General features: G+C 54.8%; 1 protein-coding gene across 1 annotated transcript in view; it reads right to left on the bottom strand.

Annotated features, from left to right (window-relative positions):
* CNTFR (ciliary neurotrophic factor receptor) overlaps positions 1-24,577 on the bottom strand; it is a 212,111-nt gene that overhangs the window by 6,535 nt on the left and 180,999 nt on the right. Inside the window, exons 5-7 of the mRNA XM_086629731.1 lie at positions 15,493-15,610; positions 14,494-14,660; positions 7,139-7,302 (exon numbers count right to left, since the gene is read on the bottom strand). Of these exons, the coding sequence (XP_086485857.1) occupies positions 7,139-7,302; positions 14,494-14,660; positions 15,493-15,610 (449 nt within the window). The remainder of the gene's footprint in view (positions 1-7,138; positions 7,303-14,493; positions 14,661-15,492; positions 15,611-24,577) is intronic.

Raw genomic sequence — 24,577 nt, 5'->3', positions numbered from 1 at the left:
GTAGCAATTACTTGCAAAGCGGGTGATGCACAGGCAGGTCTGAAGCCCAGATGGCCTTTTGGAGGGGATGGGGGGGGGAAGAAAATCCCAACCCTCCCTGCCCTGGCAGCTGGGCTGTGGGCTGGTGTGTGTTGGAAGGAGGCAGAGGGGGAGAAGGGGGGATCAGACGCCTCCTTCTCTGCATCCCACATGAAAATATGTTTGCCGGCTCCTTTGTGGCGGCTGTGGCTCTGCTTTCCATTTCTTGACACCTCTGGCTCCCCAGCATGATTCCTGGAGTGGAAAGGGGGTGCTCCGCTGCCAGGAAGCTGGCGATGCAATGTGGGGATGGGGGGCTGGCACTCCTCAATCCCACGGCAGGGATGCACCTCCTCTGTGCACGGCAGGACAGAGACCGCGTGCCTGTCCCAGGTGTTGTATGGAGCCTGAATGGTCCTGCCTTCCCCAAAATAAAAGGAGTACTCCTGCTATCCGAGGGTGAAAATGACCTACCCAACACAGCCTGTGCCACCCACAGCGAGCGGGGGAATGCCGAAGGAAACCCCTCGAAAGAGCACAGCCCGAGTCTGCCAAGCATCTTGCATTCTCACAGCTTCCCCCACTCCCGGATGCTCCCCGGTTTATCCTGGATAATGGGGGAAACAGGAACTGGGGGGGGGATGGGGCATGCCAGTGGGCTCAATTTCCCCTCTTTCAGCCTCTTTTCCCTGCAACAAGTGGTCAGATCCTGCCACCTGGCTGCAAGGAGCTTTGCTACTCAAGCAGCTGCTGTTTCAGAGGGTCCCAGCAGGCTCCCACTTGCCCTGGGGAACAGGCTAAACCAAAAGTGGGACCAGCCCCCAAGTGAGCCACCCCACTGATGGGAAGCGCAGGAGGGTTGCCACAAACAGCTGCTGCGGCGTGGGAAAAGGTGTCGCCAACTGGAAAAGAAACGTTTTGCTTTTTCCCTTTCCAAGCCACGTCTGGAGAGCAAATAGGTCTGACATTCATTACTAATAAATGAGCCCCCAAATACCTCCTCCTTCCACAGTGCCGCAGGAATCACTTGGGCTAACCCCAGACAAAACTTTCTGCTCAGGCTCTGGAATAACTAAAAGTTTGGGAAAAGTGAATGACACCCCCCCTATTCTCTGCCAGCCAGGTAGTGGAGGAGCCCAGCAGGGTCTGAGCTGTGGTCCCTGCTGTCACACCCCCCGCCGCCCCGAAAAGGCTGCTGTGCCACTGCTGTGCATAGCTCAGCCCTGCTGCAGGTCTGGGAGGGAGTTATGGCAGGGCTCCTCTGCAGCCTGGGTCGTGTCACACCAGATGGGGCCGAACAGCTCCCTCCTGGCTTAAAATAAAGAGCATCTCTGAGAGCAGAGCCGTAAGCTCATTAATAATGAGACTCTTTCTCCGGATGCACTGTCCCTTCCTGCCAAGCGACAACTGGCACAGCTCGCTTTTGCTTGCGGCTGCTGGGAGGATGGAATTGGGGATACTCAGGCTGCCCAGCACCAGCTCCAACCCTGACCAGCACCAGCATCTGTTGCCCGCAGATGTATTTACAGTGCTGATGCCCGTAAACCCGGTGACCCCGGTGAGCGAAGGGTGAAAGCGGACGGGTGCAGCTTGTGTGTGGGTAGGAGCACCTGCCTGGCACGGTCTGCTTGCAGGCAGGGAAGGCTAAGCTTGCCAGCACCATCCTGCCCATGGGCAGCTGTGCGAGCATGTAGGTGAGCACACGTGTGCTCTGCTGCTCAGCGGCGCCGTCAGGGCTGCCTCTGGAGGCTCAGTACTTGTAGGTCGCTAGCAGTTCCCAAGGGGCCTGAGAACACTCAGGCAGTGCTAGCCAAGGGTCCCAAGCCCAGCTCCATCCCTGAAGCTGGGAGGGACAGAAAAGGTGATTTCTGAGCATTTTCTACCTCCAGCCTCCTCTGAGACACTCTGCTCCAGTCCCATGCTGAGCTGTGAGCGACACTATTACAGCCTCAACATTTTGCTCCCACCTATTTTTTTTTTCCCTTCTTTTTTAATCACTGACTTTGCAGCCAGGATGGGAAGGGAGAGAAGTGCTGCAATAAAAGCTACCAGGCGTGAAGCTGTAACCCAGCTCACTCAGGGTGACCTCCCTGCCAAGGTTGCCTTGCACAGAGGGGGAGCGCAGCCAAAGTGGCAGAGGTACAGGGTGGGGGGGATGCAAATGGGTGCGAAGAAGCGTGCCCGCCGCAAAAAGTGACATTGCTGCCACACCAGCGGGGATGCAGCTGTAGCAGGTGGTGGCACTAATTGCCTTCCCCAGCTCCATCCCCCCCCCTTGCCCGTGTCGCAGGCAGGATACATATTAAAACACGCTTTCAGGTTATTTCAGGCTGCCCCAAGGCAGGAGCTTCCAGAGACAGTCACAGACACCTATTTGACTGAAATACGTTGCTTTGCCTTGGAAGATGAGCCTGAGCCCACCCTGGCAGCCACCTCCAACACGTAAGTGATGATGGCCAGCCCAGAAGACCATGCTCTCCTCACACCTGCAAACCCAAACACTAAATATTTGGCAATACCCACAAATTGCCCATTCCTGTCCCCAAATCTCCATCATTTGCCTGGATGAGAGCTGCTTAGCAGTGGAGCTGGCACAGACGTCTGCACTGGCGATTCCAGTCCCAGCTCCTAAAATCCCGGAATGGTGGAAGTACCTCTGCTTGCTTTTCCAAAGAAGGACGTTCCCAGCCTTTGCAAATGCTCATGGATGTGGCTCCAATGCTTCCAAAACAGAGGAGGAAGAAGAGAACCCAATCACACTATTAGCTTTAAATATCTCATGACCTTTTACTGCAAATCTCAAGATCTGAGGCGCAGCCCGCCTCACGGTTCGTTAACATTTCATGTTGTCAGCACGGCCAATGGGTTCAATTAGACTTTGCAACGGCATCTGCAAATTGCTGGCAACCCACCGGAGGAAATCCTCCCTCGCCCTGGCCGCCAGCTCTGATGCTGCGTAAGAAATACCCTCTGAGCCCTGCTACGTTCCCGGGATGTGCACCGAGCCGGTAGTGCTCAGCGCATGAGATCTGCCCTCAAAAGTCGGGAAAAGGAGAGATCTTGCTCCAGCAAATGCTACAAGGTGGGAGCAAATTGGGTGCAAGATTTGCCCTGGGCTCCCTAAAGATGCTCGGGACGGTGCCTGGCCACCCGTCTGCATCTCGGGGTGAGCGTGCCGACGCGCCTGCGGGGAGATCGCATGTGTGTGCGCAGCGACCGCTGCTGTTGCGAGTTAACTGAAGGAGCCTGTAAAACCAGAAACAGGCTATTAGCAATCCATTAGGAAAGGGTATCCAGTTCCAGCCTAGGTAAGCCATTAGAGGAACATCTGAGAGCATTAGGAGAGCTCGCTTGGGGCCAGGATGGGGCTATAAAACAGAAGAGGAAACCACGCTAATCTGGCTTGAATTACAAACTTAAAAGCAGGAGAAAAATAAAGGATACCCTAAACATTTAATGTTTTATATTTAGGAGACAGAAGAGGAGATTCTGCCAAAAGGAGAGAATAAAAAACCTGTTTAGGCTACAAATATCCCATCTCTCTTCTGGCAGCAGAGAAACACCACCAGCCCCTCTTCCAGAAAGGGAGGAGTGTGATTTTAAAGTTGCTTGAGTTTCAGAGCGAGCTTGGCGCTGGCGGGGTGGAGAGGAGTTGGTGGCCACCCGATGTGACACGATGTGACACACACATGGCTGCATCCCTAACAGCTGGGAAATGCCTGTGCCCAGCGCGCCCAGGTTCGAGGGAGCTGCTGCGAGGTGGCACGATGGTGCGAGGAGCATCCAGCACACACCCTGCCACACGCTCACGTGGAAACTCATCAGCATCATCTCTCCACGATAACAGTTCCCAGAGCACATCATCATAATTCCCAGAGCAAACTGCCACAGGAACGCTGCTAAGTGGCCTGAGGGGAAAGGCACTGCTGAGCAGGGGAAAGGGAGTTTTTTGAACAAGCAGCACGCTGGGGTTCAAACTCAATTTTGCAAAGTGCGGGGAAGGGGATAAGGGTGTCCGTCCCCCCGACTCTAGGTCAGCCCCAGATATTGCATGACAGGGGCAGATGCTTGGGCCAAGCATTGCCTGGCTCTCTCTTGTGGGGAAACTGCATTTACGGCTAGCTTGTGCAGTGGCGGTCTCGATAAGATCCACCGCTCCCGCCACGGATGGCTTCATCTTCTGGTGCCAAGCCCTGGCATTATTAAAATCCTGAAAGGAAGAGCCTGGAAGAAAGCAGACACTGATTGAATCAGGCCCTACGGTATTCAACAGCTCGACATCCATCTGATCCTATTAGTGCTCATTCGGTCCTGCCTGCCTCATGCCTGCCGAGGTGCTGTGCATAAATCAGACCCTGTAAAGATAAGGGGAGGTGGAGGGGAGAAAGGGGAGCTCCTTCTTCTGCCAAGAAACGCCATGTGTGAGCAGGGCCCATGTGGATATTCCTGGCTCTGGGTGGTCTCCAGTACTCCCTTGTGGGTTTGCTCCCACAGGGATCCTGGGCTTCCCATGGGGCTGCCAAAGGAGTGGCAGGAGATGCTTAAAACCCACAGCCGGTGCATGGGTGCATTGCTATGAGGAGGCTGGGATGGGGGTCAGTGTGAGTACCTTGGGCACACAGGGATGTGCCAGAGCATGAGGTTACCCAGCTCCTCCTGCCTGCTGGCAGAGACCTGTCCCCTCCCTGCCAGACCCGCAAAACGCCTGATTGTCAGCAAGCAGGTTGTGTGCAATGGCTTTTTCATGCCGGCAGCCAGTGGGGACAGCGAGAGCCAAGATGGGGGGCAGCTTGTGGCAGGAGACCTTCACCTCAGCAAGAATACAGACACCCTCATGCAAGTGTGGCATGCGTGACCACTGCGTTTTCCTCAGGGCCCTTCCCCCTTTGAGGAGAGACTCAACACCACCACCGCAGGACAAGTTGGACGGTTTGGTCCTGCTAAACCATGTCCTTCTCTCTCCTGGCTGAATTTGGGGGAACAGGAACAACATCCCCCCCCCTTCCCCCCAAGATGCCAATAAGGAATAGGTGAAGCAAAGCAGAGCTCAGCGTGGCTTGGGCACACTCCCAGCATGCTGGCATCAGCAGGGCTCATTTTTGCTTGCAAACCCTTGCATTTGCAGGCTGTCCAGCTGGGCTAAGCAGGCCGAGCGTGCCAAGGGGGTCTGGGGTCGGAGCAGCTCTGGCTGCAGCAGGGCTGCCATTCCCTGGTGTTTGGGAGCTGATTGAGTTAGGCTTCGCAAATAATTCATCTGATGAATAGTGGCAGTTTTCCTCAAATCATCCACAAATCAGATTTTTCATTACCCAGCTGGCGGGGCAGAGAGTCAGAAAACAAGGCTGGTACCTCACTCGCTGAATGCTTGCGCTTGCTCACTGAGCAAATTATTCCCCAAACACACTTCTCCATCATCCAGTGATGGGGGACGTGCCTCTTGCAAGGGGATATTGATTAAAAATGGTACCCAGGACTGCTGTGCCCTCCCGGAATGCCAGGAGATGAGCCCTTCCCAGCTCTCCTTGCACCCACCATGCGGGCTGGTACCTCGGGCTCTCTCCACAGCTCAGGGTATCTTTAAATAGAAGAAACCAAGTTTTTACTGCCCTAGAACTACCTTTTAGAGACAGGGTGGCTCTGCCACTGGTGTCACCAACATCTCCATGTATTTCTCACCATTGCTGCCTGCCCGAGAGCACTTATGGAGAGGCCACATCATCCCCTCGTAGGCCCTGTGGTGTGGGGACGGGCATGGCTTGAACCTGCGAGTACGATACCTAATACCCAGTGATGGAGGGATCGATCACTCTGAGGGTACTGAGGCAGGAGGCAGCTCACTGGCTTTCCCACTGTTTTTGGGTGCAAACCCCTGCATTTGCTTGACTGGATCAGGCTGTGGCAGAGTAAAAACATCAGCTGTTTCCAAAACAGTTTCACACCTTGAAGAAACCGATGTTGTGTTTGGTATTTCCCACCAATTCTTCCCCTTTTTTCATGGCGTTTACAATTAGAGCATTTCTCCCCCAAGAGAAAAAAATACCCAGAGCAAACTAATGTCCAAACTCCACCTCTGCTTTCTGATCCCTCGGGCTGCTCCATGGATGCTCTCCCACTCCCAGGAAGGAAGCACAGGGCAAAGAGACAAGCAGCAACACCCTCTCCCAACCGTTCTCCAATTTTCAAAGCCATCAGCAAACGCTTTAATCTGAAACACGACCTGGGGCACTGCCTCGTCAAAAAATCCAACCAAGGCAAAAATGAGAAGTCGCCGAGACACTGACATCTCGCCAAAAGCCTCTCATCCCCTCTCTCAGCTGTTTCTCTCCCCAAGAAGACCTGGACAGCAGAAAATCCAACTTGGCTCCACAACGCATATGAGCTCCCTGGGGACCGGGTGCTGCCTCCTATTTCTTTTTTTTGGGGGGGAGCAAAACGCTTTATCAAGGAAAACACCTCATCGCCTCTCTCCTGGCCCATCTCAGTGCAGAGGGCGCTGGGGATGAGCCACGCCAGCGTAGCAGCACCTCTCCTCGAGCGGCAGATTGCTTTCCTTCGCAAGCCGAGCATGCAAGCAGCACACAGAGGGGGAAAAAAATAAAAAAAAGAACGCTTGTTCGTTATCTTCCTGCAGCTAACAAATGAAATCCGTCCTCCAGGCTGCCAAGGATTTCACTGACTATTTTTTTTTTAAAGAAACAAGAAATAAAAGTAAGAAATACGATAACATCGTGGCAATCGCTCTGCGACTGTGCTCTGAGTTACGGCGAGCGGTATTTTATCTTCAGTTCAAAATCTAAATGTGGCAGAGGCGCATTTAAATGTGGTGACATTTATACTTTAAATGCCTTTTACATCTCGTTGGCAGGTTTTATATAGAACATATGTATGGGAAGTAGATAGGGGCTGTGGATGAAAATGCAGAGAGGAGAGAGCCTGCAGAATATGAGTTAAAAGAAAGATGGAGAGGAGGAGAGACAGAGAAGAAGAAGAAAAGGGTCTGGGATGCCTGGGCAGTGAACAGGATTGGTTTTGGTCCCTGAACACATGCTTCCAGTGCAACTTGTTCCCATCCACCAGCTCTGCCTCCCCCTCCCATCCCGGCCAGCTCAGCATCTCTTACGTGTTGCCACTGGTCCAGGATGAGGGGCCGATACCGCAGGAAGAACTTGAGTGGGAAAGACTCAGGGTCGGGCCAGGACGAGGGGTTTTGCCATGACACCTCGAGCCTCCGAGGGTTGTTGGGCACAGGTTTGGCCACCACGCTCTCTGGAGGGTCTGGTTTTACTGGAAGAAAAGAAGGTGGCTGGTAAAGCTTTGCACATGGCATCCTTCTGCATAGCCCTCGGCACAGTTGGCTGGGCTTTGCGCCATGTGCTTTCCAAGGGGAGCAGCCAACACACAAAGCATCCTTTTCCCAAACTAATTAGATGCAAATCACTTTTTCTTGTCCAGGTCAGTGGTATGGCTGTCCTGGCTCAAAATAACCACCGTCAAGGAGATGACAGAGCTAGAGACACACAGAAACGACCCAGCTAGGGCAGAGGGCATTTCTCCCACTTGGGTCAGGGCAAGGAGGCCACCAAGCCCATGCCCTGCACTTTCCTCACCTCCTGATTTCTGGAGTCTGACTCGCATTCAAACCCGCTTACCTCACAGTAACGTGGCAGAGTTTGGCCCTTGGGTTTAGAACTGGGTTTCTGGGGATTCAAAGCATTGGCAATTTGTATTTGCCAAGGGCGAAGGAGTGCCATGGCCATCTTCCACCCCAGGTATCTCTCTCTCAGCCCTGCTCTGCTTTTGGGATACAGGGATATTTTTTTGCTCCCTGAAAATTATTTCGAGTGAATGTTAATTGGCTCTGAGCTATGCAATGCGCTTTGAAGTTGCAGCTACTTCTAGAGCGCTGGGAGCAAATCACAGGCAGGCTGTGATGAATGGTGTTGCCTGCTGCAGGGTGAGCCGTGCCCCTCGCCAAGGGTTTGCTCAACCCCAACAGCTCTAACTCCCAATTTGCAATAGCAAAACTACAGAGACAGAGATTTGGGTACACCCACACTTCTTTTCTCACAGCCAGGAAGGAGCTGGGCACAGGGAGCCAGGCACACAGCTGTGCCTGGGGTGGAAGAGGGCTCTCCGTGTGCTCTAAGAATAGCAATGCACATGAGTCTTCATGTCCCGGGAAGGCTCTTAACCCCCTCCAAGGTCCAAAATACAGCCAATGGATCTCTCCTGGCCTGAAAAACCTCAGGACTGAGTAATGGTCCCCCTTGAGCAGTAGCTTGTGAAAGTGCCAGCATCTAACTCCACTGCTGAGCACGGTGCAGGGATGCAGGGGCTGTGGGGAGCCTCTCTCTGCCTGGCACAGCTCCTCCCCTGCACTTAGAGCTCTTCTCCTCCATGCTAACCCCAGAGGTTCACCTCCTGCGGGTGGGAGGTGATGTCCAAGCAGGGGCTTTGTCTCCCCTGGGAGAGAAAGGAGGTGGTGGTGGCGAGTGAGCTGCTGCCTCACTGGCCTGCCTGCCTGCTGCCTGCAGCCCTGCCCTAGGCATGAAAAGTATCTCTCCTTCTGCCTGAAGCTGTATGGGACCAGGCACTGATGTGGTGCTGATCTGCTGCAAGTGGCATTGTGTATTCACCCTTCGCTGCCATCTCTGTTCCAGGACGATGGTGGCATCACAGCAACTGTCCCCGGAAAGACGTTCTCCCTGCACCACCACCGCTTGCTCCTCTTAGGAGAAACCAGCCTGTGATGCTTTCAAACATGCTTTCTCAGCTGTGGGTGAGGCAGAGTGGGGGCCGCTGAAGTGAAGTCACAATCCAGCCGCCTTGGTGGGACCCAGAATTGGCCCTGTTCCCCCGAGACGTAGCCCATCACCACCTGCCTCCCTCTCCACAGCCCTCCTGCTCAGCACCCTGCTGCAATTCTCCTTCACCGTCATCTTCACCACCACTCTGACAGCCTCCCATCGCCTTCCCTCTGTCACAGCGGGTGCAAGGAGGGCTGGACAGCTTCCTCCATCTCTGCTGCATCCGGTGCTCAGAGGATGCTCCCAGAGGTTCAGGGAGCGGCTGGTGAGCAAGCACCCATGGCCTGACCACGGGTGCCTGGTGCCACCTCCCAGCTCCCTTTGACCCCTCTCTGTGGCAAGATGGGACACAGTTTTCCATTTACAGCTTTATCCTCGGCAGGAGGGATGACTTGCTGGGGCTGCGCCGTGCTGAGCTACTCCAGATGGCTGTGCAATTCCTCCACTTGCTTTGAATCCTCGGGCTTGGGCTGGACATCAGCTTCCATCGAGAGGGATTTGGAGTCCAAACGCATATGGAAAAGTATAAATCCAGTGCTGGCTCAGCGGGCTCGGTTTGCAAAACAAAAAGTCTGTACAGCTGAACGAAGGCAGATGACTGTGAACCGTGGCTCTGCAGTGAGGAAGTGGGAAGGAAAGTGCTGGGCTGGGGACGGATGCGATGGGATACTCCCTGGGGTAATGCAGGCAGCCTGGCCCTGCTTTTTGGCGTGCCAGTCTGGAGCCACGGCAAAGGGATGCTTAAATGCAGTTGTGCTGGGCAGGGCACGTGTGCTTGGGCAACAATGAGAGATGCCACTGCAGTGGGTTGCAAGACAGCAAAACAAAAGGTGTCTTGATGCTGAGGTGGGAGTTACCTTCCTGTTTTGCAGGGATGTGACCTCCAAATCTCCTCCAGGTTGGAGACTGTCCCTGGCACGCAGAAAAGGGCTGCCCTGGCTCCGAGTGACCATTGAAGGGGGGCTGCCGGCCACAGCAAGCCTTCAAACAGCATCGCGGGTTAATGGGAAAACCATCAGTCCCTGCTACCTCCCCACGTGTCCCCCCGGTCTATGGGACTCCTGCCCAGGATAGAAAGCACAGTAGTGCCAGTCCCTCCAAAAGTACAAAGCCAAAGCTGTTCCTGCCATGTCCCTCCGAGGTGGCGGGGATGCAAGAGCCAGGAGAGGGGACCGCACCTCTGGCCACCCGTCCAGTGAGGACAGACCTGTCTCTTAGGACAGACTTCATTACGCTGTGGTCTTCTTGGGAAACTTCAGGGCTGGTCCCGCAGGGGCCAGCTGAGGAGCGAGGGGCGACAGGCTGTGTCCAGCTGCCCAATTGCTATCTGACCTTCAAGGAGTCCTTTATCCTCCGCAGCCTTCCAGGTTCCTGCTCCGCACACAGGGATGAGTGCTCCTCCTTCCCCAGCCTTTGTCTACCTCCATTTAGCGGGCACATGGTGAGGCAGGGACTGTCTGGCTGTATATCAGCCAGCATAATAGAGCCCTGTCCTCGGTGAGGGCCTGCAGGCAGTAACGTAATAAAAGCAATAATAGTAATAATAATGGACGATGGGCATTAGGCTGAGTACTGGTTAAGCAGCTACAAAACCAGATGTAATATTATCCCGCAGAGCAGAGGGAGCATCATCAGACATTCCTGGGGTAGGGGACTTGGCCGGGAGGCAACACACAGCTCTTCCCGCTTGGTTTTTGGCCGTCACATCCAAGCGAGGTCTCGGCGTGCAAGAAGAGCCGTGGAGAGCGGCTTTTCCTAAAGGCCCCGCACGCTCACGCTTAACTGCGAGCCTTTAGCTATCCATTGCCCCTTGCTGTTGTTGGACACATCTCAAAATGAAGCTGGTGGTTCAGAAAGGCAGCTGAGACCCTGGAGCATGGAGGGTCCCGTTGCCCATCCCGTCTCTCCAATGAGTGCTAGAATGGATCCCTTGCGGCCATTAAATATCCCCTGGCATTTTCCATAAGCAGAGGGATATTAAACTCCATGTCTTAGCCAAATGTCAGTCTAGGTAATTTAATTCTGCCTCCCTAAGTAGTATGAATTGAACTGACCTTCTGCCTAGGCAACTGCATACCCGTGTTCAGAGACTCTGAATTTCCTACAGACATGGGCACGTTTGTCCTCATGCAGCCCCTCCGAGATGCAATGTGTCTTAATCACCCCAGAGCCAGAGCTGGGAGGATCAAACGACCTTACCAAGGTCACACAGGGATGGCTGGCAGATTTGGGGAAGGTACTCCTGCCAGCAAGGCTCTGTCCTAGGCTGCCTTCCTCCTTTTAATGCTGTGCACCTTCTCCTGTCCATTTGCCCCAGACTTACACGAGAGGAAAAGCACCAAGGTGGGATGCCAGTGTGATGTGGTGATGTTCCTCCTCTCCAGGAGGATGCACATGCCAGCTACCTGCTTTTTGGGCTGAAATGCAAGTGAGGAAGGTGGGGTTGTGTCCTGGAGGGCCACAAATATCTCCATGCTGTCTTAGCCATCATGAGGGAGGTGGCAGCTACTGACATTCCTCCCTGGCACCTTCCTCTGCCTCCAGGCCCTCTCTGCTCCAGTTTCTCCAGCCCCTTTCCCATCTCCTCCTACCTTGGGCTGGAGCCCTGATGTCTGCAGGGCTTTGCAGAACCTTGTCCTCCCCAGCTTACCTTTATTAATATCGATACCTTTGCAGACGATGTAATTACAAAAACAATTTCCAGGAGCAAGATGAGGAGGAAGGCAGCCTGGATCTCCTACCAATGAGAGATGGGGGCCAGAGGGCTGGAAAAGCTTTTCCAGTCATCACTGAAAATGACAATGCAGAGTGACCCCTCGCAGCTGGCTGCTAATAACCAGCACGGCACGACCGCCAGCAAGGCATGGGCTCGGGATAGCAAAAGAAAGTATCTGTCATTTTCCACTCAATTAGAGCCCAGCTTCCGAGCCATCAGGGAAGGGATTTTCTGCTGGGGGCTCCAGGGAGGGAGGAAGGAGAGAGGAAGCAAAACCAAAGGAGGCCAGTCCTTCCCAGGGGGCTTTTTGTGTTTGCCCAGGCTGGGTGGGTGGTCTGACCCAGCAGTGGGTCTGCTCCTGGCTCAGATGATGTCGGGAGGGAGAGCCACTGGCTCCGCGCTGCTCTCATGTTGGATCCAGGCTGCTCCATCTGCAGCAGGGCTCGAGATCAGGGCTTCACACCTGGGGTTTAACCTCCTTGTGGAAGGTGTGATGTTTTTTTTCTAGGCTAAGGGGAAAACATAAGGCCGGCTCTGACATCCACAGCCCCAGGATTTTACAAGAAGTGTCATGCAGTCACTGGTTGACATCATCTCTCCATCTTAGCAGCATGCGTGCACATGCCGCAGTGCTCCCAGGCAGCAGTTTTCCTACGAGCTGAGGCAATCGCTTTGTCCTGAGCCATAGGTTTTCCACCCCTCCATCCAGCAGAAGGAACCTACTGGGTGGCTATACCCATGCCATGCTGGGACACAGCCCTGGGTTTACAGCCGCAGAGAAGGGAGCCAGAAGAGATACTGAAATGCAAAAGCTACTGCAAGGGGAGCAGGCAACCTGGGACAAAACCATGTGTCAAAATACGCTAACGCAGTGTTTTAATTGGAAACACCGAGATGGCACGAGGAGAAGGTCTGTTCAGGGTAGGTGGCTGCTGAGTTCGTCCTGCAGTGACTCTGCTAAGCCTGCCAACCGCCTGCTTGAACACTCCACCACCGCACCTGTGCTTCTTATGCACGGCGGTCCTACCGTATCCTGAGGAAGAGAATTTCATAGCTGTACAGAATGTGGAGACTTTAAGGCCACTAGGTATTGCAGTGTTTACGGGCGCAGGCTGGCTCCAGGCTGCAGGACACAACCCTTCCTATGGGCACCAGCCTGTCACCCCTTCCGCACGTGCCGTCCTGGGGGTGTTAGAGCATCTGCCAGGTGGTGCCGGGGTTCTCATCTCCTACTGTAACCACTGGGATATGTCCAGGCACCCTGCATCCCTCCAGGCACTCTTGCAAGAGGCAGCAATATCGCATCTGTGCTAGCGACTGGCCCAGGGCAGCACTGGCCTCTGCTTACCGCTCCTCTGACCCGGGATGAGTTCAAACTATTGGGCTGGATCCGGCTTGTGCTGGTGCTGGGATGCCCGGGGCTCGCAGCTGGGTGTGCTTCCCAGGGGGATTGCCCTTATGTGCTGGACAGAGGACCAGATGTTTGGGAAGCCAGGCAGGGCATGGGTGGGATGCAGATGTTACAGGACAATGCCCTGAACTCCTGCAGAAGGGAATGCAAGGAACTCAGAAAATGCAGCTTAATTGCTGCCCTGGGCCCTGTAGGCTTGAGGTTACCTTCATTTTTAAGGAGTGTATCTTCCACAAACACAACAATTTCCATTTAAAGGCACCCAAGTGACCAAAACTCCACCATTTCCCTGCTAAGCTCCTTGCCTTGTTACCAACATTCGCAATGCACCGACAAATACAAGCTTCAGATACGGACCATGGCTGCAGGGACACGGCAGGACAATCCCTGCTCCAAAATAATTTCCCCACTCTGTTCAGAGCTGACACCTTGCTTCTTGTTTGATGTTCTCCTGGATTTGAGGTAGAAAGGGAAAAATCTGGAATAGCAGTGGAGCTCCTCTTCTTGCACTGTGGCACTTCCAGCCGCTCGGAACTGGGACATGTAGCATATCGAAGGCAAAGACCGACTGCTGGCTGCACTTCAAGGATTCATTTATTTGTTTTTCTGGTCCAGTAATTGCCACATGTAACCAGCAAATTGTTTTTCGACGTGTTTCTGAACTCTATTCTCTCCCATTTTTCCTTTTCTTTGAGGATGGACAGTCTTGTCACGGCACCGGCTGTAAACTGGCTTTGGCTGGTGGCAAAGCAGTGCCCAGCTCCCTGCTTTGCCATGCTTGGTGCTGAATTGCTTGGTCCACACTGGTCCTTCATGGTCAGAGGAGCATTTGCAGCGGCACAGACCCGCCCCGCTGCTCCCTGTTCCACACTGCACAGCATCCACTGCCCTGGAAGGGCTGTGAAGAGGTGCAAAGGCGGGAACAGGGTTTTTAGGAGCATGTTAGGTAAGGGCTGGTGGAGGATGACTTTGGGAGGGCTTTATTATGACTAGGGATCGGTGGAAGAGGATGGGACATTTTAATTTCTCTTCCAGTTCTAATTCCCGTAACTCTGCTTCCAGCACAAACACCAAACCTCTCTTTTAGGAACACTCATAGAGGCAAGAAGGGCAATGCCATTTCGACCACACCAGTTTCACAACCCTCTGCCCTGGTACATGGCAGCTGCTTCCCCTGCTCCCAAGCAGGGAGGAGCTCGGCAACCACAGGAGACCCGGACCACCAGGGATGGAACCCGGGGGGGGAGGCACAAGGCCACCGATGGGACCAGGACGGGGGCTGCCTGAGGGCATCCAGTCTGGCTGCCCCAGGATGCTCAGGTGCCAGCATCAGTTACAGCAGGGCCATGAGAATCAGGGGGACATGGGGAGGATGCCGGCGTGGCTCAGACCCGGGCTCCATCTCATGCACGGATAGACAGAGGCTCCACTTGGAGAGCCTGCCCCTTCTCTGGCCTGTCACTCCGGTGGGTGACGCTGTGTGCAGAGCAAGCCAACCCCAACACCGACTCGGAGAGGCCAGTTGGTGCCGCGGAAGTTACCTATGGCGAACTCATCAAAGGTGAGAGTGGTGGAGCTTTTGCCCAGAGCATTCGTGACTGTCAGAGTCACCTTGTACTTCACTGTCGAGAAGAGCTGGACGTATCTGATGTGACACCTGTTTTTGGGAAAGACATCCTTCTCGCAGACCATCTCTCTCGTGCCGTGTCTGGAAAGCAAAGCAGAGAAGAGCTGTTACCTACAGAGCTGTGCTCGGGGTGGGAATGCACCTGTGCTGCTGGAGGGAGGAGGCAGAAGGATCAGTGCTGTGTCCCTGCTCTGCCCATGGTCCCCACGCACCAGACCCTGCCGCAGCCCAAGGTCTGCTTTCCTCCTGATGGGGAATTTTGCAGGCTCATGTGTGAGCTTATCCTAAGCCTGCACAGAAGCTATGGTGAATGTCGTCATGCTGGTCCCAAGGAAAGGATGAGACCCTGCTGGGGTGGGGGGTTGGCTCTGTTCTTCCTGCAACAGGAACGTGGTCTCCTTTCTGCTGGTGACACAAGCCCCAGAAGATAATGCACGGCATCAGCCTGTACAAGGTCTGTGCAAGGACCTGGGCACAGAGTGGGGGATGTTGCCATGCCATGGCCAGTTCTAGGCGAGGAACACTGCTGCTGCCCGGCTGCAGCCCGTGTATGGCAGAAGGGAGCATGGCTGTACCAAACGCACTGAAAAACAGCAGGCACAACTTACACCGTGGACAAATGGTGCAGAGAGGATAGACTTGGGAGGCATGGAAAGGGGGCCTGGGAGCTGGGGGCTCTCCTGGTGCCCTCTGGGGAAATCGGAACTTTCTTGGCACAAAGCCACAGTGCCATGCATCCAGTTTGGATGTCCCTGGAGCATCCTTCCCCAGGCCCATTTTTGGGGTATCAATGCCATATGTTCAGCACAAGACAGACCCACTGCCCCAAGACTTCATGGCACTACTTGGGACCTGCTGCAGGTTGCAGGGACAAAAACTTGCTCCACTGCACCCTTCCTTCCCAGACACTTACATGACGGAGATGTTGAAGAAGTTGGGGATGTAGGTGGGAGTGGGCAGGTGCCAGCTGCAGTAGAAACCCTTTGGGTAGTTGTTGGACCGGCACATCAGCACTGGCTCCTTCGGGGGGGCTGCCAGGGAAAGAGAAAGAGCAATTACCTGCTGAGGTGGGATTATCAACAAGGAACAAGAGGATGTCCCTTCACTGTCAACTGCTGACAGCTCGGGAGGGGTCACAGTCTGCAAGAGGAGCCTTGTGTGTTTATCAGCCCCTTGAAGCATCTGGGTGCCTTTGTCCCATGTCTGCTGCTGAGGTCCCCCATGAGACCTTGCTTTGTACTGGCCGTGCACAGCAGCTCACCTTCCTCCCTGGAAGCTCACCGTCTCTAATGAGAGATGGAGTGGCAGAGGAGGTTGGCAGGTACCAGGGGAAATTGTCTCCAAGGCTGCGACAGAGACATCGCTGATGGGGAGGAGGTGCTGCTCTCTTGACCCCATTAAGCTGCAATGCTCATGGCTTTCTCTGCCACATCCCTGGGGAGTGATAAACTTGTTGAGGGATGATCCTCCAAAAGATCAGAGGTCCTCAGAGGGAGGAAGAAGGACTGCTTACGGCAAGATGAGAAGGAACAACCTGAAGCCAGCAGAGACAATTCAGCTCTGCAGGAGGACTGGCAGTGTTAACACTTTCAGCAGTGGGGCAAAGTATCCCAGCCCAGCGCGCTGCGTCCCAAGAGACACGGAGGGAAATGAAGACAGGATTAAAGCATACAGCCTTTCTCTGGCCTCATCAGCCAGTCCTGGAGGTTAGAAGCAGAAGGGGATTTTAAACCCGACCAAGTTATCACACTGCATTCAGCTTTCCTGGACATACGAGCCCTCTATGCTCTTCGCAGGAGCACAACCAGAGATGCAGGAAAACTCTGCAAAATGTTGGAGGGCTGGTGCGTGTGAGAGGATGAGATGTGATACCTTCCAGCTGATAAATTTTGCCCTTGCAGGTTGGTAAAAATGTCATCTGAACTGACACTGAAGTCAACTCCTCTCGGTACCTGGACACTTGCATTGCTAAGAGCAAAGTTTGGCTTTAAACTGCAGCACCTTGGCACAGTACCTTGCCATAAAATACACTCCCCAGGCTGGATGTGCACCAAGGTGCCCTCAGAGAGGCAGTCTGAACCTGTGGCAGCCCCTCTTTCCCTTCCTTTGTTAGCCCTCATCCTCATGCATCCACCCGGGATGTCCCAGGACACGCTCTTCTCTCCAAGCAGAGGTTTTGAAACAAACCTAGCAGACCTGGGAGCCTCAGCACAAACATCACTGCTCACGACCCCACCGCAGTCCTGGCAGTGCTTCCCACCACTCTGCCAACTGCTCTCCTCCCTGCCGCTGAGGCAGCTGCCTTACCAAAAATGAGGTGCAAACCAGGATGCAATGATGTAAGAGTTCAGGGAGCACCCCCAGCCTGGGAAACTCCTTCCCCTGAGGGCTGCAAGGGCAAATCACAAGTCCCACAGCACTGTGTGTGCACCATGTCCTGTCATGGAGCAGCCCATACTGATGTGGGTGCAGGGAAGCTGTATGCCAACCTAACACCCCTCTACATGATTAACCAGAGAAGTAAAGGATGCAGCCAGTCGGCTAAGAGTGTCCTCGCTGCACCGAGGTGAGCTGGCAGCACCAGGATTATGCCAAACAAAAAATGGGACATCCCTCCAGCCACGTCTGTTCAAATTCCCCACGTGGCATGCAGTCCTACAGAGCTGCTGCTCTCCTGGGGTTCTCCTTGGCACTGCTGAGCCCAGGCCTCACCGCTGTAATGCGCTCAGGGACGCATCTAGGACCAGAGCAGGACCCTGATGGGAAACAGCAGCCTGACCGTACTCTCCGGAGAGGGGCTGGCCGTGAGCATGGGCTGCCAGGGTGGGCTGTGGGATCCTGGCTTGGCACTGCACAGCAGAGCCCATGGTCAGAAAATACTGATGGGTTTTGCTAGAAAAGCTTTCCGGGGGAATGACACGAGCTGCAGCTGCAGCACCCTACTGCAGTCTACAGAGGGGAAACTGAGGCACGGGGCTTGCGTGTGTGCCGGTGTCCCTGGGGCAGGGCTGGAGGGGAGCAAGCAGATGACAAGGGAGCCAAGGGCAGCAGAGTCACAGAGCAGGGAGCAAGGAGAGGGAGAGGGAGAGGAAGAGGGAGAGGGAGAGGAAGAGGCAGAGGGAGAGGGAAAGGGAGAGGGAGAGGGAGAGGGAGAGGGAGAGGGAGAGGGAGAGGGAGAGGGAGAGGGAGAGGGAGAGGGAGAGGGAGAGGGAGAGGGAGAGGGAGAGGGAGAGGGAGAGGGAGAGGGAGAGGAGGGGGCTGGCAGGGAGGGGAGGCTGTGCGGCTCTGCACCCTGCTCCTCCTAATGGCTATTTCAGCCTTCAGCCGGCAGACGAAGGCCAGAACCCGGTTAATGAGCCTCCCAGCTAAATTATTCAAGCAGATCCTCCGCAGCAAAACAGAGCGGCTGATTGCAAGGCCAGAGACAAGGGCCTGATCCTCACTAGGGCTCCATCCTCCTGCTCCTCTCCTGCCGGCTCCTTAACCCCTTCCCTGCCCCGCAGTTGCCCCCGCGGCGACAGGGGAGCGAACGCGGGGCAGCATCACCCTTTGCCGGGGGCAATGAGGGGGTCTGGTGGCTACCGGGGGGGTGTTTCAGAGGGGTGAAGGGGTGCACGCGATTTAGGGACAGCCTTTGGGGTCCGAGTGACCGCGTGGTGGCAGTGTGGGCTAACGGCACCCGCCTGGCACCCGGCAAACCGGGTGGGGGGGGCGGGTATGGAAATATTGCACGGGGGCTGGGAGGGATGGGGGGCGGGAAGGACGGTGGGGATGCCACCATGGACCTCTCGCCCACCTGCTGCTTGCGCTCAGCTGTCCCGCAGGACACCAGGAGTCAGGCGGGAAGGTGGGCAGAGGCAGCCGAGGCTTCGGCGAGCATCCCCGGAGCCCTACGCGGTCCCTGCCCGAGGGGGAGGCTCTGCCCTACCTGCGCGGCCCGGTGCTGCACGGCTGCTGCGCCGCAATTAGTCCACCCGAGGATAATTTATCTCCGTTGTCTCCAGTATTACACCGGATCCGGCTCTTAGCGGTCTGGACTAATTCCTCCACTAAGGATGCTGGTTTGGGCTCATACCTCCGGTTTGCTGTGTTGGGAGAAGGGGGGCTGCCCAAACTGTCTCCTGCTTCCATCAGTGCACTGCAACAGTCTTTGAAGATGCCTCATTTTCACAGCCTTGAATGAAGATCCTGTCCTCTGCTCTGAGATTGGGACTCCAAATGCAGCCCCTAGCCTCTGCGCCCACAGCATCCTCCACTTTCCCTCCACCTTTCATCCTCTGGTTGCCTTTCAGCAAGCCGGAGATGGAAGGAGAGTTGGGGCAAGGGGGACAAAATGATCTTTGTGTCTCTGCCATGCTGGTGCCCATGTAGCATCCTCAGCCCACTGCAGCTGAAGGGATGCTGCTCTATGAAGCCAGTCCCACTCCAGCAATCGCCCTCTCTTCCTGGGCAGGGACAAGCTGTCTCACAAGGACACTTCTGCCACCTCCATTTCTCCAAAGAACTATCGGTCCCAGAGCCACAAACATTTTGGGAGGGGATGTCACGTAACTACCCGACTTTCTGTCATGATGGGTGACCGTGACCATGATTGCCAGGTGCCGTGAAGGAGAGGGCTCCAAGGCTCTTCTCAGTGCATCAGGAGAGCTGACTTTGCCCACCCTGCCACGGTGCCTTCTCTAAGCTGGTGGCAGGGTCCCTGTCTTCCTATGGGAGATGGTGGCTTGCAACACTGTTTCTCTCCCCACCTCTCCCAGGAAAGGCCCTCGCTGGCACAGCTCATCTTGCCCATCAAAGGCTCTTAAAGAGAGCAAATAAAATTGCAGGCTCCAATCGATCCGGCGCTCTGTAATGCTGTCTTTGGAGGCGGGCCAGCCGGTTGGGCCGATTGAGAGACCAAGAAAGGCAGCGGAGGAAAACAAAGCCATCAAGGGAGAGTTAAAGGCTTTTTCAGCCCTGAGGCTTTGGGCAGCACCTCTGGGTGCAGGGTGTCCCACTCCAACCTCCTCCGTCCTCCCATGGATGATGTCCAGCTTTCAGCCCCTGCCCGATGCCAAAAACAGCCCGAGCAACATGTTGCCCCTGCACAGGCACTTCTCCCCGGGTTCCTGCATGCAGCCTCCCTAATCCTGGCAAATATTTACTTCCTCGTCACCTCATGGAGCTGCTGAACTCTGCAAAGGCAGAGCTCCTTTCCTTTCACTGCAAACAGCGCCTGCCCTCTCTAATCTGTCTATTAACCTCTCGCATGGCAGGAAGCCACTTCTCCCATGTGCTCTGATGACGTCTCTCTCTGCAAACCCGATGTGTTTAATGCCCAGTCGTGGTGGCTTCCCAGCGGCTTGGGCTGCAACCAGCCTTGACACAAAGGCTCAAGGTAAGGGGATGAAAGGCTGCACCAGAGCTGGGCATATCCCACCTGGGCACACCACTTAAAAGCTGCACTCCAGCAAAATTCGGAGCTGCGACAGGCAGTGAAAGCTGGTGCCAGAGTCATCACCTCTGCAGACCCCACGGAGGACCGGTGACAGGGACAGGGTTGGCTTTCCCACTGCACGGTGCTCCAAGCTTTGCATCCATTTGACCACTGTCTCTCTGGCTTGTTGGAAACAGCTGTCGCTTGAACGGCTCCAGCATCTCTGCTTAGCTGGGGAGAGCACAACAAGTAGTCCTCAAGGATGAAACAGCTCTGGATGTATCAGCATGGACGCAGATTTTTGTCTCCCCCTCCCATCTCAAAGCCCAGTCGTCCTTGTACCCTGAGTCCCACTGCGCTGGGTAAAAGTGTGACCAATTCATTTTAGAAACCACTAAAAATGATCTACAATAGCTTATCCTAGCCCTGCTAGGTCATGAGATAATGGACATTAAAATTGTGGCATTTTTATATATAGAAAAGTTATTTTAGGTCATTTTTAGAGGTTTCTGAAATGGATCAGTTATAATTTTCCTGTCCTGCTGAGGGCTGAACGTACTAAAGATGCCTTGCTCCACAGGCGGAGGGATACAAAAAATAGTACCAATAAAAGTTTTAAGAGGCCTCTCAAACACTTTTGTAGGAGGTATTTCTTCTGGTGCACTAGGGGCACATTCAGGCACCAGGCTGATGGGGGATACCGGTCCTACAGCACGCTTGTGGGGTCACCTGCATAGCTCATCATCCCAACCTTGCGCCAGAAAAGCCTCCAGGGTCCATGACAGCAGCGTGTGCTTGTGCTAGAGCTACAGTTGTGACACAGACCACCTGCACGTGGGCAGGACCCCTGTGCTGGGGGACAATCCCAGCACCAGTGTTGTTCTGCTGCCAGACTCCTGCTGTTGGCATCCCATGTTAGCCCACGGCAGGATTGCTGCCCCATCTCTCCCCTGTGCCTAATGTGCCCTCCACATCCTCACCCACTGACTTTTTTTCACATCACGGCCATGACCTTGCAGGTGGTGGGTATGTGCCGATAGGTTAAAAAGGCACCCAAGTGACGGAAAGAAAAGCTGCAGAGGCTGGAGGACACAACAGTGACCCACTTGGGCATGAGATACCAGCCCCGAGGACGCGGGCACAGGTGCAGAAGAGCAGGACACCTCGCATGTCTGCGCACGCACCTACGCAGATGCTTTTGTTATGTGCACGCTGGTTGCAAGAACGATGTATTATTTATCTAATGCCACTTTTCTAAAATTGTCTGTGTACAGCAGGCTGGTAGGAAACATCAAAGAAAACAACAATGAATAAATCATATTTCTACTGCCCGGCGGACCAGGGGAGCATCTGCCTGCCGTGCACCACCTGCGCTGGAGTGGCAGCACGGCTGCGGCTAGGGATGGTCCCTTCCACTGCCCCAAACGTTAGGATGCAGCTATGTCTCATTGCTGGAGAAAGGGAGGGAGGTGAAGCTCCAGTTTTGCTCTGTTATCCCTTGTCCAGGCTGTTCTTGGGTAGGAGTGAGGATGAGGAGGGCAGTGGTGTGGCAGGGTGGAGGAAGGCGATGCTGCCCCGTGTTGTGCTTCTGCACAGGCTTGAGAGCACGGGCTGCGCTCTGGGAACGGCATGTTCATAACCACCACTTCTTCAGGAACAATTAAGCAAGTTGTTTGTTTGTTTGTTTGTTTTTAAATTAATGTGGAAAAATTAATGTTGCAAAATTAAAGTGAGAGAGAATTTAGAGAGCACAGGGGTGCAGGGGCACAGGGTGAGACAGGCTTGTCCCTCACTGACCTCCTGGGTGACCTGGGCAAGTGATGGAGACAAGGCTTAGGTCTCTCCCAGCCAGTCTAAGCCACCCTAAAATTAGCAAGGGTCATTGTCAGGCAGACTTTCTCCCCTCTTGAAATTAGACACTAAAGACATAACTCTGGAATGAGAGCCATCCCAGCTGAACACCAGAGATGCCCTTCCTCAGCCATCACCTAGCCCAGCTCTGACACCCTCAACGCTGCAGCATCTCCCCAGGAGCTCCTGAAATGGGCCAGGGACACATGCTGCTGTAACCAAAGTCCTCCAGCACCGCTGCCATTTAGGAGTTGGTTGCCCAGCCTTAAAGAGTAAGAATTTATTCCCCAGAAGGTGCTGGAGAAAAAGGTGGACTCAGCAAAAGATAAATTTCTTAAAGGCCCTGTTTTACACTGATCAGGGCTCGTAAAGCAAGCTATGGATTTTCTCATTTCCCTTGCAGAAAACTCAACGTGCGCATCGAGAGGCAGTGCGGTAAATTTTTGGGTGAGGCATTACTCATAGAGAAGAGAGCTCAGAGCGTCTCTTTAAGCCCAAATCATGCTGCAAGCTTCTAGCCCTAAAAGCTGCCTTGCAGCAGGACAGTGTGATAACAGGCTCACCAGATCTTGCTTCATCCCGCACAGCACGACGCTATCCTATTCTCTTAAACTGAAAGAGGGCAGATTTAGATTAGATATAAGAAAGAAATTTTTTACATTGAGGGTGGTGAGGCACCGGAACAGGTTGCCCAGAGAAGTTGTGGCTGCCTCATCCTGGAACTGTTAAAGGCCAGGTTGGATGGGCTTTGAGGAAGCTGGTGTAGTGGAAGGTGTCCCTGCCCATGGCAGGGAGGATGGAACTGGATGATCTTTGAGGTCCCTTCCAACCCAAACCATTCTATGATTCTGTGATTCTGTGATTCTGTGATTCTATGATTCCATGATTCTATGATTCGTGGCACAGCAGAGTTGCTCTTCAAACCTGACAGCTCTCAAGACTTCAAAAAATTAGCAAGCAAGCCTGGTTAAGCAGTGAGAGGAAAGAGCAAGAGAAGGGCTCCAGCAACTGTGGCATGGGGTGGGGTGGCCGGCTGGCACGGCAACCCACTCTAGATATGCTCTCCAAGGTGTGGGCTGCTGTGGGAAGGTGATTTAGGCAGGTGAAGCCATCAAGTGTCCTGCATCCATGCCAGACCCCTCGCTCCCTGCTGCAGGACAAACTCCCTCCAGCAGTGCCTGGGTCACTGGAGACCCTGCCCAGTGACTGAAATTCTGTAAGGTGATCTCGTCCCCGTGGGCCAGGATGCTCGGACGGTTGCCTTAAGGAGTGATGCGCAGCAGGGATGCGGAGCACCTCCTCCCTTCGCTTGGGATCCCACCACAGCAGAAAGTCTCTCCTAACCCCCCCACCCTCCACTGGGAACCAAAGAGCAGCTTTGCTCTGAAACAGTATTAAATATTGAACAAAACAAAGCAAATCTGTTATCTGGGATAATTGGGAGTAAATAAAACATTTAACCAAACCAAATGCAGCTGTTTCTACTTGGAGCCGGCACAACAGCAGGGAAGCCAGCTCAGCTACTCCGCGTCCTCGTTACGGCAGCTGATTATCGTTTTGTGTATAACGGTAGCACCGCCCGGCCTCGAGCGGGGCCGGGGCCCGCGGCGCTCGGTGCGGCACAGCCGGGAACACCGGCAAGGCAGGACGCGGCAGCACGACGAGCGCGCTGGGCATGGGAAGCCCTTTGCGGCGCTGGGGTTTGCTCTCCAGCCCGGGGAGTTCACGGCGAGGCCGGCTTTCCTCCCCCAACACCTCTGCGATGGGATTTGCATGTAACATAAACCATTTCAGAGCCAGGTCACTGGTTCGCACATAGCCCCGGGCAGTAATGACCAAACCTCGTTACCGGCTGCTGGGGGATTGAGCGTGCCGGGCCTCCGTCCAGCTCCTGGAGACTCGAAGAGCTGCGCGGGGTGAGGGACTGCAGAGCTCCCAGGGGAAGCTGCTGGCAAACGGAGGCAAGGGAGGCTCTAGGGATGGAGAGCGTGTCCCTTCCCGTGGCTCAGGGCTGGGGCATCCTGGGGTGCCAGGTTGCCGTGCCCAGCCAGCAGGGAAGGGGCTGCAGCCGCCGCACGGAGAGCAGAGGCTGATGTGCTCTTTGCTTTCTCAGCGCAGCCGTAGTGCTTTCCAGCTGATGGGGTTTGGGGAAGGGGAGCTCGATGCCCGCACAGCTCCCACCCAAACGCTGTGCCTTTCCCTTATAAAATGGCTGGGAAAGATGCAGGGCAGGATTGCATGGGATTTTCCAGTCCCTGCCAAAATAGTTTCTGCTTCCAAGGGACTCTTCTCCTCAACATGGGGCCGGGTGCACCGTGCCAAGGCAACGCAGGGGAGAAATGCTTCCCAGCACCCACATGGAGCCTCCAGCAGCTGCTCCTCACCCCAAGGAACTTGCGGTCGGCGCACGTGGGATCGCGTCACAGCCCCGATCTCCGGGGAGCAGTATCTGCCTCCCTTGGTACCCCTCAACAAAAGGCTTGATGAGAGCAGCTCAAAACTGCTCTGAAGTGCTGGTTTCTGCTGCGTCCCATCTCAGCCCACACAAGCTGGGAGCAACACGCAGCCCTGGAGCCCGAATCTGTGCAGACCCCTGGCAATCCCCTCCAGGAGCTCAGCTGGAAAACCTGCCAGCCAGAAAGAAGGAACATCCCTGCTTGCCTTCCCCAGCTTGGCCATGCAGGGAGCATGTGTGGTGCCCCCGAGGACTCCCCGGCAGGTATTGGGGAGC

Source organism: Tauraco erythrolophus, chromosome Z, assembly GCF_009769465.1.
Source record: "Tauraco erythrolophus isolate bTauEry1 chromosome Z, bTauEry1.pri, whole genome shotgun sequence".
Taxonomy (NCBI): Eukaryota; Metazoa; Chordata; class Aves; order Musophagiformes; family Musophagidae; genus Tauraco; species Tauraco erythrolophus.
This window is presented reverse-complemented; position numbering and strand designations above follow the sequence as displayed.